At 44.0% G+C, this 25,384-nt stretch overlaps 1 protein-coding gene across 1 annotated transcript in view; it reads left to right on the forward strand.

The window, feature by feature from the left end:
* MARCHF10 (membrane associated ring-CH-type finger 10) overlaps nt 1-23,279 on the forward strand; it is a 69,110-nt gene extending 45,831 nt beyond the window's left edge. Inside the window, exons 10-11 of the mRNA XM_040436512.1 lie at nt 22,999-23,041; nt 23,132-23,279. Coding sequence (XP_040292446.1) covers nt 22,999-23,041; nt 23,132-23,160 — 72 coding nt within the window. The 3' untranslated portion in view covers nt 23,161-23,279. The remainder of the gene's footprint in view (nt 1-22,998; nt 23,042-23,131) is intronic.
* Nucleotides 23,280-25,384: the final 2,105 nt, after the last annotated feature.

The raw sequence follows: 25,384 nt of genomic DNA on the forward strand, positions 1-25,384 counted from the left end.
TTTCACCATCCGTTTGGACTTTTGCTTTACAGCTTTATTTTCAATAAAGCCTTCTTATTTTCACTTATCTCTTGTTGTACGTCTGGTTCATGGTTCCGTGACAATAACGCAGTGATGGCTATCTGAGTACAGAAAATGTAGTAGTGTTACCTGCAGTCCTGTGTAAAACCACAGGTCTACTAGGTATAGCAGTGGTACTATACACACCAAAATTGGTGAATTTCACCCGAAAATGTAAATGACAATTTTTTATATTTTTTTTAACCTGTCTACTAGGTATAGCAGTGGTACTATACACCCAAAAATTGGTTAATTTAACCCGAAAAAGTAAATGAAAATTATTTTTTTGTTTAACCTGTCTACTAGATATAGCAGTGGTACTATACACCCAAAAATTTGTTAATTTCACCATAAAATGTAACTGACAATTTTTTTATTTATTTTTTACCGGTCTACTAGGTATAGCAGTGGTACTATACACACCAAAATTGGTGAATTTCACCCGAAAATGTAAATGCCAATTTATTTATTTTTTAACAGGCCTACTAGGTATAGCAGTGGTACTACACCCTGTACAGAATTATTAGGCAAATGAGTATTTTGACCACATCATCCTCTTTATGCATGTTGTCTTACTCCAAGCTGTATAGGCTCGAAAGCCTACTACCAATTAAGCATATTAGGTGATGTGCATCTCTGTAATGAGAAGGGGTGTGGTCTAATGACATCAACACCCTATATCAGGTGTGCATAATTATTAGGCAACTTCCTTTCCTTTGGCAAAATGGGTCAAAAGAAGGACTTGACAGGCTCAGAAAAGTCAAAAATAGTGAGATATCTTGCAGAGGGATGCAGCACTCTTAAAATTGCAAAGCTTCTGAAGCGTGATCATCGAACAATCAAGCGTTTCATTCAAAATAGTCAACAGGGTCGCAAGAAGCGTGTGGAAAAACCAAGGCGCAAAATAACTGCCCATGAACTGAGAAAAGTCAAGCGTGCAGCTGCCAAGATGCCACTTGCCACCAGTTTGGCCATATTTCAGAGCTGCAACATCACTGGAGTGCCCAAAAGCACAAGGTGTGCAATACTCAGAGACATGGCCAAGGTAAGAAAGGCTGAAAGACGACCACCACTGAACAAGACACACAAGTTGAAACGTCAAGACTGGGCCAAGAAATATCTCAAGACTGATTTTTCTAAGGTTTTATGGACTGATGAAATGAGAGTGAGTCTTGATGGGCCAGATGGATGGGCCCGTGGCTGGATTGGTAAAGGGCAGAGAGCTCCAGTCCGACTCAGACGCCAGCAAGGTGGAGGTGGAGTACTGGTTTGGGCTGGTATCATCAAACAGGGCCGCTGATAGAAATCATGGGGCCCCGTACAGCATACATGACGGGGCCCCCTTCAGCTCCACCCCCTGATCCCTCCTTCAGCCACACCCCTGGCCCCGCCCTTGGCCCCTCCCCAGACGCCGCCTTAAAACAACATGCAGATTTGTCTACAAGTGATATTTATGGCGCTGGGGGGTCGTCTGTGAATGGCGCTGTTATGGAGGGGATCTGTGAATGGCACTGTTATGGAGGGGATCTGTGAATGGCACTTTTATGGAGGGGATCTGTGGATGGCACTGTTATGGAGGGGATCTGTGGATGGCACTGTTATGGAGGGGATCTGTGGATGGCACTGTTATGGAGGGGATCTGTGGATGGCACTGTTATGGAGGGGATCTGTGGATGGCACTGTTATGGAGGGGATCTGTGGATGGCACTGTTATGGAGAGGATCTGTGGATGGCACTGTTATGGAGGGGATCTGTGGATGGCACTGTTATGGGGGGATCTGTGGATGGCACTGTTATGGGGGGATCTGTGGATGGCACTGTTATAGAGGGGGATCTGTGGATGACACATACCGTATATAGCATCTTATGCTATGTGTCATCCACAGATACCCCTCCATAACAGTGCCATTCACAGATACCCTCCATAACAGTGCCATCCACAGATCCCCCCCATAACAGTCATCCACAGATCCCCCCATAACAGTGTCATCCACAGATCCCCCCCCATAACAGTGTCATCCACAGATCCCCCTCCATAATGGTGCCATCCACAGATCCCCCCCATAAGTGTCATCCACAGACCCCCCGGCCCCCCCCCATAAGTGTCATCCACATGACAGACCCCCCCCCCCATAACAGTGCCATCCACGGATCCCCCGCCCTCCCTATAACAGTGCCGTCATGACGTCATCCATATAGATCCCCCCCGCCACTCACAGTAGTATACATTAATAAATCGGTGCAGCCGTGCAGGCTGCAGACAGTAACTTTAATTTTAGCACAGGCACAGCGCTCATCTCTTTACTAAAATACTACCTTACATTCAGCTCCTGCCTCCTCCCTCCACCCTCCAGCCTCCAGTAACAAGTGCGGGCGGCAGCGCTCACTCACTGACGTCACGCGCCTGCGCCGCCTAGTGGGAGGAGCAGGCGTGTGACGTCAGTGAGTGAGCGCCACCCCCACACTGCCTGCTGTTACTGGAGCCAGCCCACTGACAGCAAAAAAATTAAAATGGCTCGGGCCCGGTACAACTGGGCCAGCTGTACTGGCCTATCAGCGGCCCTGTCATCAAAGATGAGCTTGTGGGGCCTTTTCGGGTTGAGGATGGAGTCAAGCTCAACTCCCAGTCCTACTGCCAGTTTCTGGAAGACACCTTCTTCAAGCAGTGGTACAGGAAGTAGTCTGCATCCTTCAAGAAAAACATGATTTTCATGCAGGACAATGCTCCATCACACGCGTCCAAGTACTCCACAGCGTGGCTGGCAAGAAAGGGTATAAAAGAAGAAAATCTAATGACATGGCCTCCTTGTTCACCTGATCTGAACCCCATTGAGAACCTGTGGTCCATCATCAAATGTGAGATTTACAAGGAGGGAAAACTGTGCACCTCTCTGAACAGTGTCTGGGAGGCTGTGGTTGCTGCTGCACGCAATGTTTATGGTGAACAGATCAAAACACTGGCAGAATCCATGGATGGCAGGCTTTTAAGTGTCCTTGCAAAGAAAGGTGGCTATATTGGTCACTGATTTGTTTTTGTTTTGTTTTTGAATGTCAGAAATGTATATTTGTGAATGTTGAGATGTTATATTGGTTTCACTGGTAAAAATAAATCATTGAAATGGGTATATATTTGTTTTTTGTTAAGTTGCCTAATAATTATGCACAATAATAGTCACCTGCACACACAGATATCCCCCTAAAATAGCTAAAACTAAAAACAAACTAAAAACTACTTCCAAAAATATTCAGCTTTGATATTAATGAGTTTTTTGGGTTCATTGAGAACATGGTTGTTGTTCAATAATAAAATTAATCCTCAAAAATACAACTTGCCTAATAATTCTGCACTCCCTGTATACACCCAAAAATTGGTTAATTTCACCATAAAATGTAACTGACAATTTATTTTATTTTTTTACCGGTCTACTAGGTATAGCAGTGGTACTATACACACCAAAATTGGTGAATTTCACCCGAAAATGTAAATGACAAAGTAGTGGAATGATATAAAATAAAACACGTACAAAAAAAAAATTTGATTTATGAGGTGGAGTTCCATATGGAGTAGGAGTTTGAGGAGGCGGTGGACGTAGCGGAGTAGGTGGAAGCGGCGGTGGAGGAGGACGAGATAGCCAACACAGGTTTTTGGTTTTAATTTAATTTTGTAAAATAAGGTACACTCCAAAAGAGTGTGAAATATCCAAAATACAAACATGAGCAATTGCACTGTAGTATAACAATGGCTGCTTAGTGCCGGTATACATGTATATTCTGCACAAGGTACGGACAAGTCCTGAGGGATCCATGCCTGGTTCATTTTAATGAACGTGAGCTTGTCCACATTGGCTGTGGACAGGCGGCTGCACTTGTCTGGAATGACGCCCCCGGCGTGCTAAACACACGTTCAGATAATACACTGGCTGCAGGGCTGGCCAGCACCTCCAAGGCGTAAAGGGCAAGCTCAGGCCATGTTCCCAATTTGGAGACCAAGAAGTTGAAGGGGGCAAACCCGTCATTCAGTACGTGTAGGCGTGTGCACACATACTGCTCCACCATGTTGGTGAAATGCTGCCTCCTGCTAAGACGTTCCATATCAGCTGGTGGTGCTGGTTGTTGTGGCGTGCTGACAAAGCTTTTCCACATTTCGGCAATGCTAACCCTGACTTCTGAGGTTCTGGCGGTGCCCCAGCTGCGTTGGCGACCTCTTCCTCATCCTCTGCCTTCGCCTTGTGCTTCCACTGTGCCCCCGCTGTCAGGTGGGAATGCCACCAGCAGCGCGTCTACCAGTGTGCGCTTGTACTCGCGCATCTGACGATCACGCTCCAGTGACGGAATTAAAGACGGTACGTTGTCCTTGTAACGGGGATCCAGCAGCGTGGCCACCCAGTAATCAGCACAAGTTAGAATGTGGGCAACTTGGCGGTCGTTGCGGAGACACTGCAGCATGTAATCGCTCATGTGTGCCAGGCTGTCCAGAGGCAACGAAAAGCTGTCCTCTGTGGGAGGTGTATCGTCTGTGTCCTCTGTATCTCCCCATCCACGCACCAGTGATGGCCATGAGCTGGTCTGGGTGCCACCCTGCTGTGAACATGGTTCCTCCTCCTCCATCTCCTCCTACTCATCCTCCACCTCCTCATCCTCCAGAACTGTGCCCTGACTGGACAATTGTGTACCTTGGGTTTGTGGGCGCAGGAGTGTACCCTCGGAGCCACTTGGGAATGACTGGCCGGAAACCCTACGAAATGATTCCTCTTCCTCCTCCTCCTGTGCCGCATCCTCTTCCATCATCGCCAGGAGCGTTTTTTCAAGGAGGCATAGAAGTGGGATAGTAACGCTGAGAACGGCGTTATCGGCACTGGCCATATTGGTGGAGTACTCGAAACAGCGCAACAAGGAACACAGGTCTCACATGGAGGCCCAGTCATTGGTGGTGAAGTGGTGCTGTTCCGCCGAGCGACTCATCCGTGCGTGCTGCAGCTGAAACTCCACTATCTGGCCAGCATGTGCAAGGTGGAGTTCCACCTTGTGGGCACGTCGCATATGAGGCGGTGAGCGGGAAGGCCGAAGTTACGCTGCAGCGCTGACAGGCGAGCAGCAGCAGGGTGAGAACGCCAAAAGCGTGCATAGACGGCCCGCACTTTATGCAGCAGCTCTGACATGTTGGGGTAATTTTTAAGGAATCTCTGCACCACCAAATTCAGCACATGCGCCAGGCAAGGGATGTGCGTCAAACTGGCTAGTCCCAGAGCTGCTACAAGATTTCGCCCATTATTGCTAGTGATGAGCGGCAGGGGTCATATTCGAATTCGCAATATTTCGCGAATATTTTGTAGAATATTCGCGAATTCGAATATTTGTTATATTCTACGATTTTCTACTCGAAAAATCGGCAAGGTAATGATCGCGTAATATGCGAATTTCTAGTAATGCAAATTTTTATCGCAAATTTTTCCACTTACAACTATTAGACAAAGAAGATTATAGCACTATATTAGCCAAATTGCTCTATATTTGTTTTTTTTCCGAATATTCGCTATATTGCTATAACTTTGTTTATTCGAATATTCATAATATTCTAAAACAAGAATATACACTCACCTAAAGAATTATTAGGAACACCTGTTCTATTTCTCATGAATGCAATTATCTAGTCAACCAATCACATGGCAGTTGCTTCAATGCATTTAGGGGTGTGGTCCTGGTCAAGACAATCTCCTGAACGCCAAACTGAATGTCAGAATGGGAAAGAAAGGTGATTTAAGAAATTTTGAGCATGGCATGGTTGTTGGTGCCAGACGGGCCGGTCTGAGTATTTCACAATCTGTTCAGTTACTGGGATTTTCACGCACAACCATTTCTAGGGTTTACAAAGACTGGTGTGAAAAGGGAAAAACATCCAGTATGCGGCAATCCTGTGGGCAAAAATGCCGGAAATGCCTTGTGGATGCTAGAGGTCAGAGGAGAATGGGCTGAATGATTCAAGCTGATAGAAGAGCAACGTTGACTGAAATAACCACTCGTTACAACCGAGGTATGCAGCAAAGCATTTGTGAAGCCACAACACGCACAACCTTGAGGCGGATGGGCTACAACAGCAGAAGACCCCACCGGGTACCACTCATCTCCACTACAAATAGGAAAAAGAGGCTACAATTTGCACGAGCTCACCAAAATTGGACTGTTGAAGACTGGAAAAATGTTGCCTGGTCTGATGAGTCTCGATTTCTGTTGAGACATTCAAATGGTAGAGTCCGAATTTGGCGTAAACAGAATGAGAACATGTATCCATCCTCTGATGGCTACTTCCAGCAGGATAATGCACCATGTCACAATGCTCGAATAATTTCAAATTGGTTTCTTGAACATGACAATGAGTTCACTGTACTATAATGGCCCCCACAGTCACCAGATCTCAACCCAATAGAGCATCTTTGGGATGTGGTGGAACGGGAGCTTCGTGCCCTGGATGTGCATCCCTCAAATCTCCATCAACTGCAAGATGCTATCCTATCAATATGGGCCAACATTTCTAAAGAATGCTATCAGCACCTTGTTGAATCAATGCCACGTAGAATTAAGGCAGTTCTGAAGGCAAAAGGGGGTCCAACACCGTATTAGTATGGTGTTCCTAATAATTCTTTAGGTGAGTGTATAGCAATATAGCGAATATTCAAAAAAATAATAATATATAGCAATTTAGCTAATATAGTGCTATAATCTTCTTTGTCTAATACATCTGAAGTTCAGATTGGAAAAAAATTACAACTATAAAAAAAAAAAGATTATAGCACTATATTAGCTAAATTGCTCTACATTCGTTTTTTTCGAATATTCGCTATATTGCTATATATTCTTGTTTTAGAATATTACGAATATTCTAAAAAACAAAGTTATAGCAATATAGCGAATATTCTAAAAAAAATGAATATAGAGCAATTTAGCTAATATAGTGCTATAATCTTCTTTATCTAATAGTTCTAAGTTGAAAAAACACTACTCCTAAAGTCAAATATACTGCAGCCTTCTCATTGGCCCACAAGCTAGAAGCAGGGAGGGATCATGTGTACTGATTAAAAAAAAAATCGAATATTCGAAATTACGAATATATATCACTATATCCGAAATATTCGCAAATTTTCGAAGTACCTATATTCACGATAAAAATTTGAAATTCGAATATTCGTGATCAACACTAATTATCGCACATACCAGGCCGGGCTTGAGGCTAACTGGCACAAACCACTCATCGGTCTGTTGTTCAAGGCCCGTCCACAGCTCCCGCGCGGTGTGGGGTTTGTCCCCCAAACAGATAAGTTTTAAAACTGCCTGCTGTCGTTTACCCCTGTCTGTGCTCAAGTTGGTGGTGAAGGTGTTACGCTGACTGGATGAGGAGCTGGTAGAGGATGAGGAAGCAGAGTAGGAGGAGGAAGCAACAGGAGGCAAACTGAAGCGCCCTGCAATCCTCGGTGGTGGAAGGACATGCGCCAAACTGCTATCCGCCTCAGGCCCAGCCGCCACTGCATTTACCCAGTGTGCTGTTATGGAGATATAACGGCCCTGACCATGATTACTGGTCCACGTATCCGTAGTCAGGTGCACCTTGCCACAGATGGCGTTGCGCAGTGCACACCTGATTTTGTCCCCTACTTGGTTGTGAAGGGTAGGGATGGCTCGCCTTGAAAAGTAGTGGCGGCTGGGCACGACGTACTGTGGGACAGCCACCGCCATAAGGCCTTTAAAACTATCAGTTTCCACCAGACAGAATGACAGCATTTCAAAGGCCAGTAATTTAGAAATGCTGGCATTCAGGGCTAGGGATCGCGGGTGGGTAAGGGGGTACTTCCTCTTCCTCTCCAGCGTTTGGGATATGGAGATCTGAGCGCTTGCGTGGGACATTGTGGGGATGCTTGGTGACCCAGGTGTTGGTGTTGCTGGCAGATCCTCGGTTTGTGGGGTGCCAGGTGGCACTGTCACTCCAGAGGTGGATGAAGAGGCCGAGACTGCAGCAGAAGAGGAAGCAGGAAGAGCCAGAGACCTTTCTTCGATTTTAAGGTGTCTACTCCACTGCAGCTCGTGCTTTGCACTTAAAAGCTCTCATGCAGGTTGTGCTCAGGTTGAGAACGTTTATGCCTCGCTTCAGGCTCTGATTGCACAGCATGCAAACCACTTGTGTCTTGTCGTCAGCACATTGTCTGAAGAACTGCCACGCCAGGGAACTCCTTGGAGCTGGCTTTGGTGTGCTCGGTCTCTTGCTGCGGTGGGCAGTAGGAGGCGTACAGTCTAGAGGACGGCCACTCCGCTTTTGCACCCTGCTCCCTCTTCTGCTGTACTGGTGGCTCTGTGCGACCACCGCCTCTTCCCCTGAACTACATAGGTCACTCGCATGACCTTGATTCCATGTGGGGTCGAGGACCTCATCGTCCTCCACATCATCTTCCACCCAGTCTTCACCCCTGACTTACTTGTCGGTCTGCACACTTTCGAAAGCCCCAGCAGTTGGCACCTGTGTTTCGTCATCATCTGAGACGTGCTGCGATGGTCCTCCCATGTACTCATCTTGAAAAATAAGTGGTTGGGCATCGGTGCACTCAATCTCTTCCACTTCTGGGGCAGGGCTAGGTGGATGGCCCTGGGAAACCCTGCAAACAGAGTCATCAAAAAGCAGAAGAGACTGCTGCATGACTTGGGGCTCAGACTGCTTGGCTGATTTGCAACTGTGGTCTTTCAGCAGGAGACTGGGTGGGAGACAATGTGAAGGAACTGGATCCACTGTCAGCAACCCAATCTACTATCGCCTGTACTTGTTCAGGCCTCACCATTCATAGAGCAGCATTAGGCCCGACCAAATACCGCTGCAGGTTTTGTCGCCTACTCGCACCTAAGGAAGGGGTTTCACTTGTGCGTATAGCTGGCACAGATCGACCACGTCCTCTCCCTGCAACAGGAGCTCCACCAGCAGCACCACGACCTGGGCCACGTCCCTTATTTGACGCTCTCCTCATATTTTTCGAATTTAGGATCTTGCCCTTAATGGGTGTTTAATTAATAGTAGAATAGAACGACAGTATGTAAAGGGAGTATCTCACACGGCCTGAACCAGACTAGGTCTCAAATATTTCTTTGCCGAAAATGGCTGTATTTCAAATGGCTGTATTTCAAATCCCTGAATCAAACCCCTGTATGTAGAGGGAGTATCTCACACAGTCTGAACCACTGTAGGCCTGAAGTAAATATATATTTGCACAAAATGGCTGTATTTTCAATGGCTGTATTTCTAATGCCTGATTCAAACCCCTGTATGTAGGGGGGTATCTCACACGGTCTGAACCACGGTAGGCCTGAAGTAAATATTTCTTTGCCCAAAATGGCTGTATTTCAAATGGCTGTATTTTTCAAATGCCTGATTCAAACCCCTGTATGTAGAGGGGGTATCTAACACGGTCTGAACCACTGTAGGCCTGAAGTAAATATATCTTTGCACAAAATGGCTGTATTTCAAATCCTTGAATCAAACCCCTGTATGTAGAGGGAGTATCTCACACGGTCTGAACCACTGTAGGCCTGAAGTAAATATATCTTTGCCCAAAATGGCTGTATTTCAAATGCCTGATTCAAACCCCTGTATGTAGGGGGGTATCTCACACGGTCTGAACCACTGTAGGCCTGAAGTAAATATATCTTTGCACAAAATGGCTGTATTTTAAATAGCTGTATTTCAAATCCCTGAATAAAACCCCTGTATATAGAGGGAGTATCTCACACGGTCTGAACCACTGTAGGCCTGAAGTAAATATATCTTTGCACAAAATGGCTGTATTTCAAATCCCTGAATCAAACCCCTGTATGTAGAGGGAGTATCTCACATGATCTGAACAACTGTAGGACTGAAGTAAATATATCTTTGCCCAAAATGGCTGTATTTCAAATGCCTGATTCAAACCCCTGTATGTAAGGGCGTATCTCACACGGTCAGAACCAGTGTAGGCCTGAAGTAAATATATCTTTGCCCAAAATGGCTGTATTTCAAATGGCTTTATTTCAAATTCCTGATTCAAACCCCTATATGTAGAGGGGGTATCTCACAGGGCCTGAACCACTGTAGGCCTGAAGTAAATATATCTTTGCCCAAAATGGCTGTATTTTAAATGGCTGTATTTCAAATGCCTGATTCAAACCCCTGTATGTAGAGGGAGTATCTCACACAGTCTGAACCACTGTAGGCCTGAAGTAAATATATCTTTGCCCAAAATGGCTGTATTTCAAATGGCTGTATTTCTAATGCCTGATTCAAACCCCTGTATGTAGAGGGTGTATCTCACAGGGCCTGAACCAGTGTAGGGCTGAATTCAATATTGGTGCACCAAATGGCGGTATTTCAAATCTCTGAATGTAACCCAAATGTATTAAGGGTGTATCTCACAATGACATCTGCATCAAAGGCTGCCAACTTAATTTTTTGTGCCCAAACGAGTGTTTATTTAACAACTGAATTTAACAGCAGTATATAAGCATGTAAATTCACACGTGCTGATGCTGCAAGGCCTGAAAATAGTGTTTTTTGTCAAAAAAGTGTGTTTTTCAAACCCCAGAAAATGATGGGTGTATTTCTACCTTAAATTGCACACTGACTAATACAGATGTTGTAGATTGCCAAAAAAGTCTTTTTTTTGGTAACAGAATATGAAAGCTGTATATATTAAACTTGAATTTAAAAACATTCAGATCTGGAAAATACTGTTTTGAAAAAAAAGGTGTGTTTTTCAAACCCCAGAAAATGATGGGTGTATTTCTACCTTAAATTGCACACTGACTAATACAGATGTTGTAGATTGCCAAAAAAGTCTTTTTTTTGGTAACAGAATATGAAAGCTGTATATATTAAACTTGAATTTAAAAACATTCAGATCTGGAAAATACTGTTTTGAAAAAAAAAGGTGTGTTTTTCAAACCCCAGAAAATGATGGGTGTATTTCTACCTTAAATTGCACACTGAATAATCCAGATGTTGTAGTTTGCCCCAAAACAATGGTGATTTGTAATGTCCCAAAAGCTCAGATGCAGTGCTGGTGCACTGAGCATGCATAAAATGGCCGCCGCCACCCACCTAACTAACAGAATTATAAAAGTTTTTTTTTTTTGGTCAATGGCCTCAGGGCAGGGTAAAACAATAGTGTCCTGCACCCACACAACTATTTCTAGGTAGATCGCTGAGTTAGATTCTCTCCTATTCTCTCCCTGAAATCACAAGTCCAGCAGCATCCTCTCCCTACACTTGTAACAGCAGAGTGACGTGCAGCGCTACGTGACTCAAGCTTATATAGAGCCTGGGTCAAATGCTGCTCTGGCCAATCACATCCATGCCATTAGTAGGCATGGCTGTGATGGCCTCTTGGGGCAAGTAGTATGACGCTTGATGATTGGCTGCTGTGCAGCCTTTCAAAAAGCGCCAAGAAAGCGCCGAACACCGAACCCGAACTTTTGTGTTCGGGTTCGGGGTCCAAAAATCCTAAAGTTCGGTACAAACCCGAACTTTACAGTTCGGGTTCGCTCAACCATAATCACTTCCCCTTTAAAGTGGTGTCTATAAGATACAATGGGATGTTGTCCCAGGATCACTCATTCATATGCAAGCACTATTGTTTTATGTGCCAAATCTGGCCACCAGCACCATACATCCAGGATGTGACCTGAGATCTGTGAAGAAGTCCGGGTTTGGGTCTGGGTACCAACATTCAGTTTTTTATCACGCGCGTGCAAAACGCTTTGCACTCGCACGGAAAAAAACTGAACAACGCAATGCAATCACAGACAAAACTGACTGAAATTGCGTGCGCGTGTGTGTTGTGGTGAAGGGCGTGATTGCATGCTAGGGTGTAGGAAAGCGGGATCCAGGGGGCCCAAGTAAATTCTTGCCCAGGGTCCAATCAATATTAAAGATGGCCCTGCACACACGGACAGACAGACACACACACACACACAGGGGCACACACACACACACACAGCTAGGCCTCACCACATTCCAGCCTTGCTCTTCTCTGTACAGTAACACAGCTCTCTGCTCCTCCGGCTCCTCCCCTACTAGTCACATGGGCGGATGACATCAGGAAGGTCCTTTAGCCCGGTAGGAAACTCCATCTACCCTGTTCTGCATTGCTGGGGTAAGCTGCCCTAGAATTAAGAACAGGCAGTTTAACTACTTAAGGACCACAGGTTTATACCCCCCTAGTGACCAGGCCCTTTTTTTACAAATCGTCACTTCACAACTTTAACGGTTTATTGCTCGGTCATGCAACTTTGCACCCAAATGAATTTTACCTCCTTTTCTTCTCACAAATACAGCTTTCTTTTGGTGGTATTTGATTGCTGCTGATATTTTTCGTTTTTCTGATATTAATTAAAATAGACCGCAATTTTCTCAAAAAATGTGTATTTTTAACTTTTTCTGGTAAAATTGTTCAAATATAATTACATTTCTATACAAGTTTGTGTCAGAATTTATTGTGCTACATGTCTTTGATAAAAAAAGATCCAATAAGTGTATATTTATTGGTTTGCGCAAAAGTTATAGCGTTTACAAACTATGGTACAAAAATGTGAATTTCCGCATTTTGAAGCAGCTCTGACTTTCTGAGCACCTGTCATGTTTCTTGAGGTTCTACAATGGCCAGGATAGTATAAATACCCCCCAAATGACCCCATTTTAGAAAGAAGACACCCCAAATTATTTGCGGAGGGGCATGGAGAGTTCATGTATGATTTAATTTTTTTTCACAAGTTAGCAGAAAATGACACTTTCTGAGGAAAAAATAAATAAATCAAGTTTCCATTTCTGCTAACTTCTGGCAAAAAAAATAAAATCTCCCACGGACTCACTATGCCCCTCAGTGAATACCTTGGGGTGTCTACTTTCCGAAATGGGGTCATTTGTGGGGTGTGTCTACTGTTCTGGCGTTTTGGGGCGGGGCTAAATTGTGAGCAACCCTGTAAAGCCTAAAGGTACTCGTTGGACTTTCGGCCCCTTTACGCACCTAGGCTGCAAAAAAGTGTCACACATGTGGTATCGCGGTACTCAGAAGAAGTAGGGCAATGTGTTTTGGGGTGTATTTTTACATATACCCATGCTGGGTGAGAGAAATATCTCTGTAAATTGACAACTTTGTATAAAAAAAATGGAAAAAGTTGACATTTACAGAGATATTTCTCACACACAGTATGAGTATATGTAAAAATACACCCCAAAACACATTGCCCTACTTCTTCTGAGTACGGAGATACCACATGTGTGACACTTTTTTGCAGCCTAGGTGTGCAAAGGGGCCCAAATTCCAATGAGTACCTTTAGGATTTCACAGGGCATTTTTACGCATTTGAATTCCAAACTACTTCTCACGCTTTGGGGCCCCTAAAATACCAGGGCAGTATAATACCCCACAAGTGACCCCATTTTGGAAAGAAGACACCCCAAGGTATTCCGTGAGGGGCATGGCAAGTTCATAGAAGTTTTTTTTTTTGGCACAAGTTAGTGGAAAATGATATATTATTTTTTTTCTTACAAAGTCTTATATTCCACTAACTTGTGACAAAATATTTTTTTTTACATGAACTCGCCATGCCCCTCACGGAATACCTTGGGGTGTCTTCTTTCCAAAATGGGGTCATTTGTGAGGTATTTATACTGCCCTGGCATTTTAGGGGCCCTAAAGCGTGAGAAGAAGTCTGGAATCCAAATGTCTAAAAATGCCCTCCTAAAAGGTACTCATTGGAATTTGGGCCCCTTTGCGCATCTCGGCTGCAAAAAAGTGTCACACATGTGGTATCGCCGTACTCAGGAGAAGTAGGGCAATGTGTTTTGGGGTGTATTTTTACATATACCCATACTGTGTGTGAGAAATATCTGACAACTTTTTCCATTTCTTTATACAAAGTTGTCAATTTACAGAGATATTTCTCTCACACAGCATGGGTATATGTAAAAATATACCCATGCTGGGTGAGAGAAATATCTCTATGTAAATTGACAACTTTGTATAAAAAAAATGGAAAAAGTTGTCATTTACAGAGATATTTCTTACACACAGTATGGGTATATGTAAAAATACACCCCAAAACACATTGCCCTACTTCTCCTGAGTACGGCGATACCACATGTGTGACACTTTTTTGCAGCCAAGATGCGCAAAGGGGCCCAAATTCCAATGGGTACCTTTAGGATTTCACAGGGCATTTTTTCGCATTTGGATTCCGTGAGGGGTATGGTGAGTTCATGTAAGATTTTTTTTTTTGTCACAAGTTAGTGGAATATGAGACTTTGTAAGAAAAAACAAAAAAACTAAAACAAAAAAATTTCTGCTAACTTGTGCCAAAAAAAAAAATCTTCTATGAACTCGCCATGCCCCTCAAAAGTGATCTTTATAGCGCCGCAGCGATTTTACTGTGTTTTTGTAGTGATCAGAAAAAAAAAATTCTGCTGTCACTGCGGTGGGGCGGACTGAACGCAAGTGTGCGCACAAGATCAGGCCTGATCGGGCGAACACTGCGTTTTTTGTAGAGCCTATAGAACATGTCCTATTCTTGTCCGCAATTGCGGACAAGAAAAGGCATTTTCTATATAGTTCTGGCAATGTGCGGATCCGCAAAATGCGGAAAGCACATTGCCGGTGTCCGTGTTTTGCGGATCCGCAAAACACATACGGACGTCTGAATGGAGTTTTACAGGGGGGTGATCAATGACAGGGGGGTGATCAGGGAGTCTATATGGGGTGATCAGGGGTTAATAAGGGGTTAATGAGTGACAGGGGGGGGGTGTAGTGTAGTGTGGTGATTGGTGCTACTTACATAGCTGCCTGTGTCCTCTGGTGGTCAATCCAAGCAAAATGGACCACCAGAGGACCAGGTAGCAGGTATATCAGACGCTGTTAACAAAACAGCGTCTAATATACCTTTCTGGGGTTAAAAAAAAAAATCGCATCTACAGCCTGCCAGCGAATGATCGCTGCTGGCAGGCTGTAGATCAACTCGTTTACCTTGCGATCCTGTGAACGGCGCGCGCGAGATGACGCGTATATGCGCCCAGGAGGAATAACCCGGCCGCCCACAGGACGCATCCCTGCGTTAGGTGGTCGGGAGGTGGTTAATGAAGACCAGGACATAGCTGCAGGAGTGAGCAGGCACAGTGGGCCCCCCTAGGAGCAGTGGGCCCCGTCACTTGCCCGGGTGTGCTGGGTGCTGATGCCGGGCCTGTGTGGGAGTCCCTGTAGTCAGAGCCCATTGATCAATGTTTTATGATATGCCATAACACATACAATATTTTTCTCCCTATAAGACGCACCGGCCCTTAAGATGCAGGTTTTAAAGGAGGGCGATAAGAAAAAAAATATGAATGACCCCCAATCAGACTTCATATAAGAGCCCCAGTATAAATAAGACCCCTATTCAGACTTCAGATCAGCCCCCATGCCTCAGAGAGGCCCCCAGCCTCAGATCCGATTAAATAAAAAAATCCACTTACCTCTCTTTCTCTGGACCCTGCCTCTCCTCACCTCCAGTGCTCTTCTTTTTCCTCCGGTCGGCTGTGCTGTGAAATGATGCGCACAGCGTGAGGTCACAGAGCGTCCTCACGCTGTCCGCAGCCACAGCACAGCTGATGGCCGAGGACCAGAAAGTGGTGAGTACAGAGACCGGAGAGCGGGCTCCGGTACTAATGTTCGCCCCATAAGACGCAGTGATGTTTCCCCCCCACTTTGGGGGAAAAAGTGTGTCTTATGGGGCGAAAAAACCCGGTACTGGTAGAGAAATTCTAGTACATTGCATAAAAAGAACAATAGTTACCTACTCTGCAGATCCACATGTACAGTGAGTGATGGATTTAGCAATTCTGCAGAACATGTCTGTATCATGCTTTACTAGCTCCTACAGCACTCTATCTAGAAAATGCTATTTTCACACAGTTTACTTCATTTATTACAGTTTATTTGAGATATAAACGTACAGTTTACTACCAATTATAGCAGAATAATCATCCAGGTAACAGAAGTATAGCTTGAGATTTCCCACAAGAATGGTAATAACAATGTGAAAATAGACATTACACGCTAAGTTTTGATCATTCTGAACTACATAATCATATACTTCCTGAGTGCAGAAGACACTGTGGAAATGACGGGGTTCAATACCAAACATTAGAAAGCAAAATATTAAGAAGCATTAATTACTGTGTATCTGAGAGTTGATTGCACAGCAAAGTGAAATATTTAGAGCCTGGATTTAATGAGATGTCAGTTGTCATTTTGAGGTGGTTAATGACTTCATAAGGAGTGTGGTTCCTAAAAAGAAATGAGTTTAGGATCAGTATTCACCAATTTGGACCAAAATAATTAGTAAATAGTAACTGATTAAAATTAGAAAAAACAACCCCAAACTTCTCAGCCTTCTTTTAAGGTTCCTGATGTATGGTATTGGCCCAGGAACCAAACACCACAAACTAATTTGATCCATACTCTGGTGCCAATGATAATAAAATATTCCTGGAACCAGTTATACACTGTTACGGTAAACATTACTTTGCTGCAGATAGAACATGCAGTCATAAGGCAAGAGGTGAAGATTTAGCTTAAAGGAAAGGTATCACTAAAAATGTTATCTGCTACTTAAAATCAGAGCGTAACACACATCCTTTTTCCTCATCTGATTTTATATTTTTGTTTGTAGATTTTTTTAATTTTATTTCCTGAACATTATTATGGGGGCTGCCATCTTGCCTGAGCCGTTCTTAACCACCTCAGCCCCCAGTGCTTAAACACCCTGAAAGACCAGGCCACTTTTTACACTTCTGACCTACACTACTTTCACCGTTTATTGCTCGGTCATGCAACTTACCACCCAAATGAATTTTACCTCCTTTTCTTCTCACTAATAGAGCTTTCATTTGGTGGTATTTCATTGCTGCTGACATTTTTACTTTTTTTGTTATTAATCGAAATTTAACGATTTTTTTGCCAAAAAATGACATTTTTCACTTTGTTGTAAAATTTTGCAAAAAAAACGAGATCCATATATAAATTTTGCTCTAAATTTATTGTTCTACATGTCTTTGATAAAAAAAAAATGTTTGGGTAAAAAAAAAATGGTTTGGGTAAAAGTTATAGCGTTTACAAACTATGGTACAAAAATGTGAATTTCCGCTTTTTGAAGCAGCTCTGACTTTCTGAGCACCTGTCATGTTTCCTGAGGTTCTACAATGGCCAGACAGTACAAACACCCCACAAATGACCCCATTTCGGAAAGTACACACCCTAAGGTATTCGCTGATGGGCATAGTGAGTTCATAGAACTTTTTATTTTTTGTCACAAGTTAGCGGAAAATGATGATTTTTTTTTTTTCTTACAAAGTCTCATATTCCACTAACTTGTGACAAAAAATAAAAAGTTCTATGAACTCACTATGCCCATCACGAAATACCTTGGGGTCTCTTCTTTTCAAAATGGGGTCACTTGTGGGGTAGTTATACTGCCCTGGCATTCTAGGTGCCCAAATGTGTGGTAAGGAGTTTGAAATCAAATTCTGTAAAAAATGACCAGTGAAATCCGAAAGGTGCTCTTTGGAATATGGACCCCTTTGCCCACCTAGGCTGCAAAAAAGTGTCACACATCTGGTATCTCTGTATTCAGGAGAAGTTGAGGAATGTGTTTTGGGGTGTCTTTTTACATATACCCATGCTGGGTGAGATAAATATCTTGGTCAAATGCCAACTTTGTATAAAAAAATGGGAAAAGTTGTCTTTTGCCAAGATATTTCTCTCACCCAGCATGGGTATATGTAAAATGACATGCCAAAACACATTGCCCAACTTCTCCTGAGTACGGAGATACCAGATGTGTGACACTTTTTTGCAGCCTAGGTGGGCAAAGGGGCCCATATTCCAAAGAGCACCTTTCGGATTTCACTGGTCATTTTTTACAGAATTTGATTTCAAACTCCTTACCACACATTTGGGCCCCTAGAATGCCAGGGCAGTATAACTACCCCACAAGTGACCCCATTTTGGAAAGAAGAGACCCCAAGGTATTCGCTGATGGGCATAGTGAGTTCATGGAAGTTTTTATTTTTTGTCACAAGTTAGTGGAATATGAGACTTTGTATGAAAAAAAAAAAAAAATCATCATTTTCCACTAACTTGTGACAAAAAATAAAAAATTCTAGGAACTCGCCATGCCCCTCACGGAATACCTTGGGGTGTCTTCTTTCCAAAATGGGGTCACTTGTGGGGTAGTTATACTGCCCTGGCATTTTCCAGGGCCCCTAATGTGTGGTAAGTAGGTAAATGACCTGTGAAATCCTAAAGGTGCTCTTTGGAATGTGGGCCCCTTTGCCCACCTAGGCTGCAAAAAAGTGTCACACATCTGGTATCTCCGTATTCAGGAGACGTTGGGGAATGTGTTTTGGGGTGTCTTTTTACATATACCCATGCTGGGTGAAAGAAATATCTCGGCAAAAGACAACTTTTCCCATTTTTTTATACAAAGTTGGCATTTGACCAAGATATTTATCTCACCCAGCATGGGTATATGTAAAATGACACCCCAAAACACATTCCCCAACTTCTCCTGAGTACGGCGATACCACATGTGTGACACTTTTTTGCAGCCTAGATGCGCAAAGGGGCCCACATTCATTTTATGAGGGCATTTTTAGACATTTGGATCCCAGACTTCTTCTCACGCTTTAGGACCCCTAGAATGCCAGGGCAGTATAAATACCCCACATGTGACCCCATTTTGGAAAGAAGACACCCCAATGTATTCAATGAGGGGCATGGCGAGTTCATAGAATTTTATTTTTTTTGGCACAAGTTAGCAGAAATTGATATTTTATTTTATTTTCTCACAAAGTCTCCCTTTCCGCTAACTTGGGACAAAAATTTCAATCTTTCATGGACTCAATATGCCCCTCACAGAATACCTTGGGGTGTCTTCTTTCCGAAATGGGGTCACATGTGGGGTATTTATACTGCCCTGGCATTCTAGGGGCCCTAAAGCGTGAGAAGAAGTCTGGAATATAAATGTCTAAAAAATTTTACGCATTTGGATTCCATGAGGGGTATGGTGAGTTCATGTGAGATTTTATTTTTTGACACAAGTTAGTGGAATATGAGACTTTGTAAGAAAAAATAAAATAATTTCCGCTAACTTGGGCCAAAAAAATGTCTGAATGGAGCCTTACAGGGGGTGATCAATGACAGGGGGGTGATCAATGACAGGGGGGGTGATCAATGACAGGGGGGGTGATCAATGACAGGGGGGGTGATCAGAGAGTCAATATGGGGTGATCACCCCCCTGTCATTGATCACGCCCCTGTAAGGCTCCATTCAGATGTCCGTATGTGTTTTGCGGATCCGATCCATGTATCCGTGGATCCGTAAAAATCATACGGACATCTGAATGCAGCATGACAGGGGGGGGGGGGTGATCAATGACAGGGGGGTGATCAGGGAGTCTATATGGGGTGATCACCCCCCCTGGAAGGCTCCAGGGAGACGCCTGTATGTGTTTTGCGGATCCGATCCATCTATCAGTGGATCCGTAAAAATCATGCGGACATCTGAATGGAGCTTTACAGGGGGTTGATCAATGACAGGGGTGTAATCAATGACAGGGGGGTGATCAGGGAGTCTATATGGGGTGATAACCACAGTCATTGATCACGCCCCTGTAGGGCTTCATTCAGACGTCCGTATGCGTTTTGCGGATCCGATCCATTTATCAGTGGATCCGTAAAAATCACGCGGACATCTGAATGGAGCTTTACAGGGGGTTGATCAATGACAGGGGTGTAATCAATGACAGGGGGGTGATCAGGGAGTCTATATGGGGTGATAACCACAGTCATTGATCACACCCCTGTAAGGCTTCATTCAGACGTCCGTATGCGTTTTGCGGATCCGATCCATCTATCAGTGGATCCGTAAAAATCATGCGGACATCTGAATGGAGCTATACAGGGGGTTGATCAATGACAGGGGTGTAATCAATGACAGGGGGGTGATCAGGGAGTCTATATGGGGTGATAACCACAGTCATTGATCACGCCCCTGTAAGGCTTCATTCAGACGTCCGTATGCGTTTTGCGGATCCGATCCATCTATCAGTGGATCCGTAAAAATCATGCGGACATCTGAATGGAGCTTTACAGGGGGTTGATCAATGACAGGGGGGTAATCAATGACAGGGGGGTGATCAGGGAGTCTATATGGGGTGATCAGGGGTGATCAAGGGTGAATAAGGGGTTAATAAGTGACAGGGGGGGGGGTGTAGTGTAGTGGTGCTTGGTGCAACATATTTACTGAGCTACCTGTGTCCTCTGGTGGTCGATCCAAACAAAGGGGACCACCAGAGGACCAGGTAGCAGGTATATTAGACACTGTTATCAAAACAGCATCTAATATACCTGTTAGGGGTTAAAAAAAACACATCTCCAGCCTGCCAGCGAACGATCGCCGCTGGCAGGCTGGAGATCCACTATCTTACCTTCAGTTCCTGTGAACGCGCGCGCCTGTGTGCGCGCGTTCACAGGAAATCTCGCGTCTCGCGAGAGGACGCGCCGGCTCGTCCACCCAGAAGAGCAGGGCCACCGCAAAGACGCAATCCTGGGTACGGTGGTCCTGAGGAGGTTAACAGCATTTACAAAGCATTAAAAAAAATTGCTTTATGGCAGCCCCATGGTCCATAGACACAATGGTCAGGAGGGGACCCTAGTGACTTATATGGGAGAGTTTTCTAGGCATGCTCTGTGACCTGTGCAGAGGTCATTGTACAAGGGAAGAATAGATAAGCTTTCAGAATCTGCTTGTAAATGGTGGATCCTGTCTTATCTTCACACAGAGGTGATATTATTACAGGCAGGATTAAAACAAGTTAACTGCAGTAATCTGTACAAACTAAGAAGTGGCGCCAATTATTAGACATAGTGGCAAGTGCAAAAACTGCAGGGTTTTTCGTTTAAGTTTACATATAAAAAGTGATTAAAAATAACATCACCAAAATTATTTAAAAATATGTTAAACCTAAAAAAATGACTTAAACAGCAGGTCATTTTCTGATGGCACATTCCCTTTAAGTAACATTACAAGATGAGGAATGCGAATACTTTGGCAGATGCAACAACATCAAAATAGGAGACTGAAGTGTGAACACAGGAACAAACAGTAAGACAATCAGGCTGTCCAGGAACAAACATGGAAGGCGCAGCAGGGCCAAGTTTGTAACTATGGAGTACCAGTGTAGAGTTTGTAACTATAGAGTAGAAGACTCCAAAAGTAGAGCACAGCGGCTCAGAAAAACCAGAACAAAGAACATGGATGCCAGATGCCTGAGTGTAGACACAGGAGTGTAAAGAGCAGGATGTAGTCTAGTGGTACAAGAGAGCAGTTCAGGAACCAAAGGAGCACGGTGACAGATAGCGATTAGACAGGTAGTAGCAGTAAAACTGCAGTTTGTCACATGCACAGATGACAATTTCCAGTGGAACCTTGCAGTTTCTACTAGTAAGTGGACTGTAAGTGTAAAGAGCATCAAGATGTAATATACTGGGGTCCCAAATGGCAGGTCTTTCACTCTAGTGGACCCATATCTTCCACGGATAGATGTTTAATGGTTCAAAATTGCGCTTTTCACACTAAGGACCATGCATATGACTGTATGTATTTTATAGTCCGCAAAACGCGGATCTACAAAATACAGATGACATCTGTGTGATGTCCGTGTTGTATCCATTTTTATTTGCGGACTCATTGACTTCTGTGGGTCTGTGGTCTGCATTTAGTGGCCAAGTATAGGACATGTTCTATCTGTTTGCAAAAGATGAACGTGTCCTATTCTAAAAAGCGGACCATGGACTCAGACGTCAAAGGGTCCACAAAAAAAAAAAAAAAAGGATGCAACACAGACATCATCTGTCATGAACTTACCTGTCTGGGCTCCAGTGCTGCAGTTTCTGGCTGTGGCGCAGTTTCACTGGGTGAGATGCGTGGCCGTGCAATGTCCCAGTGACGTGCTGCCTGGCCGAGTCCCAAGCGTACCCCAGTGACACGGTCGCGTCCATAGCTGTGGAGCACAATGCTCTGTTTCTCCCCACAGCATACGTTGGGGGAGATTAGTAGGGGATTGGTTCTAGGCGTGTCTGGTACTTCTGCGGGCCGAGTGACAGCCCAGTCATCCTATGGATATGCAACTTGTGCTCTGGTCCTATAGAGCGCTGAGTCCATGGACCTATCAGGTTCTGATCCAGGGACCCAGCACTCTATTTAAATCCCCTGCTGGCAATACAACTTTGCCAGTGATAGTCATTGACTCCCTAGCTTTGCTCCTGGTTCCGTTTCTGTGTTCGTTTGGATTGCTTCTATTATTGACCTCAGCTTGCCTTTGACCACTCTCTGTCTCGTGTTTTGGTGCTGTGTTTCTAGTCTGGTTCTGACTTCGGCTTGGCTATTTGACTACCCCCTGTCTTGCTATTTGATACTGTATTGTCCGCTCTGTTCCGACCCATTTCTGTATGACTCTGTATTGTTCTGTCTCTGTGTGTGTCTGTCTTGCACTTCCACAGAGTAGGGAACGCCGACCAGTTGCAGACTTGCCACCTAGGGCTTGCAATGCAAGTAGGCAGGGAAAGCGGGCAGTGTTCCAGTTAGGGCTCACTGTCTGTGTATTCCTGCCTACTGTGGTTACATCATCCGTATTTTGTGAATCTGCGTTTTGTGGACCGCAAAATACTTACGGTCGTGCGCATGAAGTAAGGCAATGAGATCCCATATGAGTCAGTCATGCTAGTCAGAATAAAATCTATAATTGCTAACGGTCTGGAGCTACTAGCCCAAGACCAGAGCTTGTAAGCCACTGGTTGGGAAACAATATCATTCTGTTAATAAGCTCTATTTATTTTATAGCTTTCAAGAAGATTTTTACATCTGAGCTTAGGAACACGTGAACGTAAGTGAAGAAATTTAATTTCATTATCTTCTTTCTCGAGAAGACTACTTCTGTAAATTCAAAAATTTCTAAATAATTTTCTCTCTTCAGATTCAAGAGACAACGAACAGGATTCCTAAATTTAATTTTACGTGAACCAATGTCTATCTGTGTACGTATCTATCTACCTATAATTTTTGTGCACAGAGGCCTGAGCAAGATACTGCTTCATCCATCTGCATCCATTAACCTACACATGGGTCAATAGTCCAACATTTCAGAAGAGAACAGGTTGCTGTATATGTATATCAATATGTATGTATGTATATATATATATATATATATATATATTTACAGACAACACAACATGAATCATCTTTACTTCTGTCCTGGCAAATAAAATTAATTGAAATGCAAAATAAAAGTTAACAAACTATTTTTACAATGTAGTTGAAGAGATTTTTATATTGGAAGGGATAAAAATATTTTTAATGACTCACACAAAGTTAAAGGGGTTATCTAGGACTAAAAGAGTGGTCTAGACCTACCCGACCCAGAGTGGGGGGGATACTCACTTGGTCCCCACCACTGGATCTGTTCTGTTGGGCTCTCGGGCCAACAGTTCCACTCCCACATGCACCAAGGACAACATTCATCTATGGGACACACATGCAGCCAATCACAGGTCGTAACGGTGACCTGCTTCCTTTGCGTAAAGCGTGACGTCACATGTGACGCAGGAGGATAAGGTCACTACTGTGACCTGTGATTGGATTTGGCTGCAACGTTCACGTGTGCCCCAGTCGATGGATGTGGTCTTCGGCACACGTGGGAGCAGAATTGCTAGCCCGGGAGCCCAACAGACGTGATGCAGTAGCGGGATCAAGTCAGCATCACCCAAAACCTGAGTCGGGCAGGTCTGGGCCACTCGTTTAGTCTTGGATAACCTCTTTAAACAACTAATTTGGAGAAAATCACAAAGTGGCCCCCATATTGTTGCTGGGCCCACCGGGACATTTCCCTGTTAGGTCTGTGGCCACCCCGGTTTTTAGCCAATATGCCTTAGTAAGCTCTGAAAGTACTGTTTGCTTAAAGGGAATGTGTCATCAAAAAAAGACCAATTGTTTAAATCAAGTATATATTTTTCAGGATTTTTGTAGACTTTTCTTTAAAATCTTGCTAACCCACTGCATGTATGTTTGAAGTCTGTAACCATAAAATACTTAAATCTGAAGAGCTGTAGACTTAAAATACTAGTAATTTGTAAAATTTCTTTGTCAATTTAGATGCGTTTAAGGCTACTTTCAAACTTGCATTTTGGCTTTCTGTTTGTGAGATCCGTCATGGGATCAAGCGGTCCAAAATGGATCAGTTTTGCCCTAATGCATTCTGAATGGAAAAGGATCCTCTCAGAATGCATCAGTTTGCCTCTGCTCAGTCTCCATTCCGCTCTGGAGGCGGACACCAAAACGCTACTTGCAGCGTTTTGGTGTCCGCTTGACGATGCGGAGCCAAACGGATCAGTCCTGACACACAATGGAAGTCAATGGGGAACGATCCGTATGTAATGGCTCAGTTTAAAGCGGATCCGTCTCAAAACGTTTTGTTCACTGAGCATTCTCAAGAATTGTCCCCTCCCCAAGCAGCCATCTTTGATTTGGCCATCTTGGATAAGCAACTTTGGAAAGAAACTGGTAAGTATAGGAAGTTATAATGTCTATTTATCTATCTGTCTATCTATCTATCACGATCAGTGTGGGGGGAAAACTCCACACTAAACACAGGAGGGAAGGGGAACAGTATCTGGGCCTGGAAACTAGGGAAGGAAAAGATCACCTCCTAAACAACCCTAATCCGGGCCCTAAATACCTGACAATATGAATAGACCTTGAAGGTAGAAATATTCATATGCTGTATACCTAGGCCCTTATATCCCGATAAGACCCTGGAATGAGGTTAGGACCAGAGACAACCCATTCCTCCCCAGATGGACGAATGGAAGTCTCTGTCTCAGGCCCATATACAAACAGGGAATATAAAACACAAAACAATAAGAAAAGACAAGACTTATCTGAAAGTGGAAAACTGGCAACTCCAGAAGCACCACAGAGTACAACTGACCAACTAGTTAGAAGGCAGGAAGAAAATCTATAAACTGCACCTCCAAGAGTGAGAAGCGGCTACTTATAGGAAAAGTAAATTACCAACAAGCAACACCTGAAGCAAGGGGTGTGGCATTCACCAAAACACAGACACAATAAGATCCACAGTGAACTTGTCAATTTAACCCACGAGTTGCCAGTCTCTCCGATCTCCTGGTACCTGCCACAGGAACGTCCGTGACTCTATCTATCTATCTATCTA

Source organism: Bufo bufo, chromosome 6, assembly GCF_905171765.1.
Source record: "Bufo bufo chromosome 6, aBufBuf1.1, whole genome shotgun sequence".
Classification (NCBI taxonomy): domain Eukaryota; kingdom Metazoa; phylum Chordata; class Amphibia; order Anura; family Bufonidae; genus Bufo; species Bufo bufo.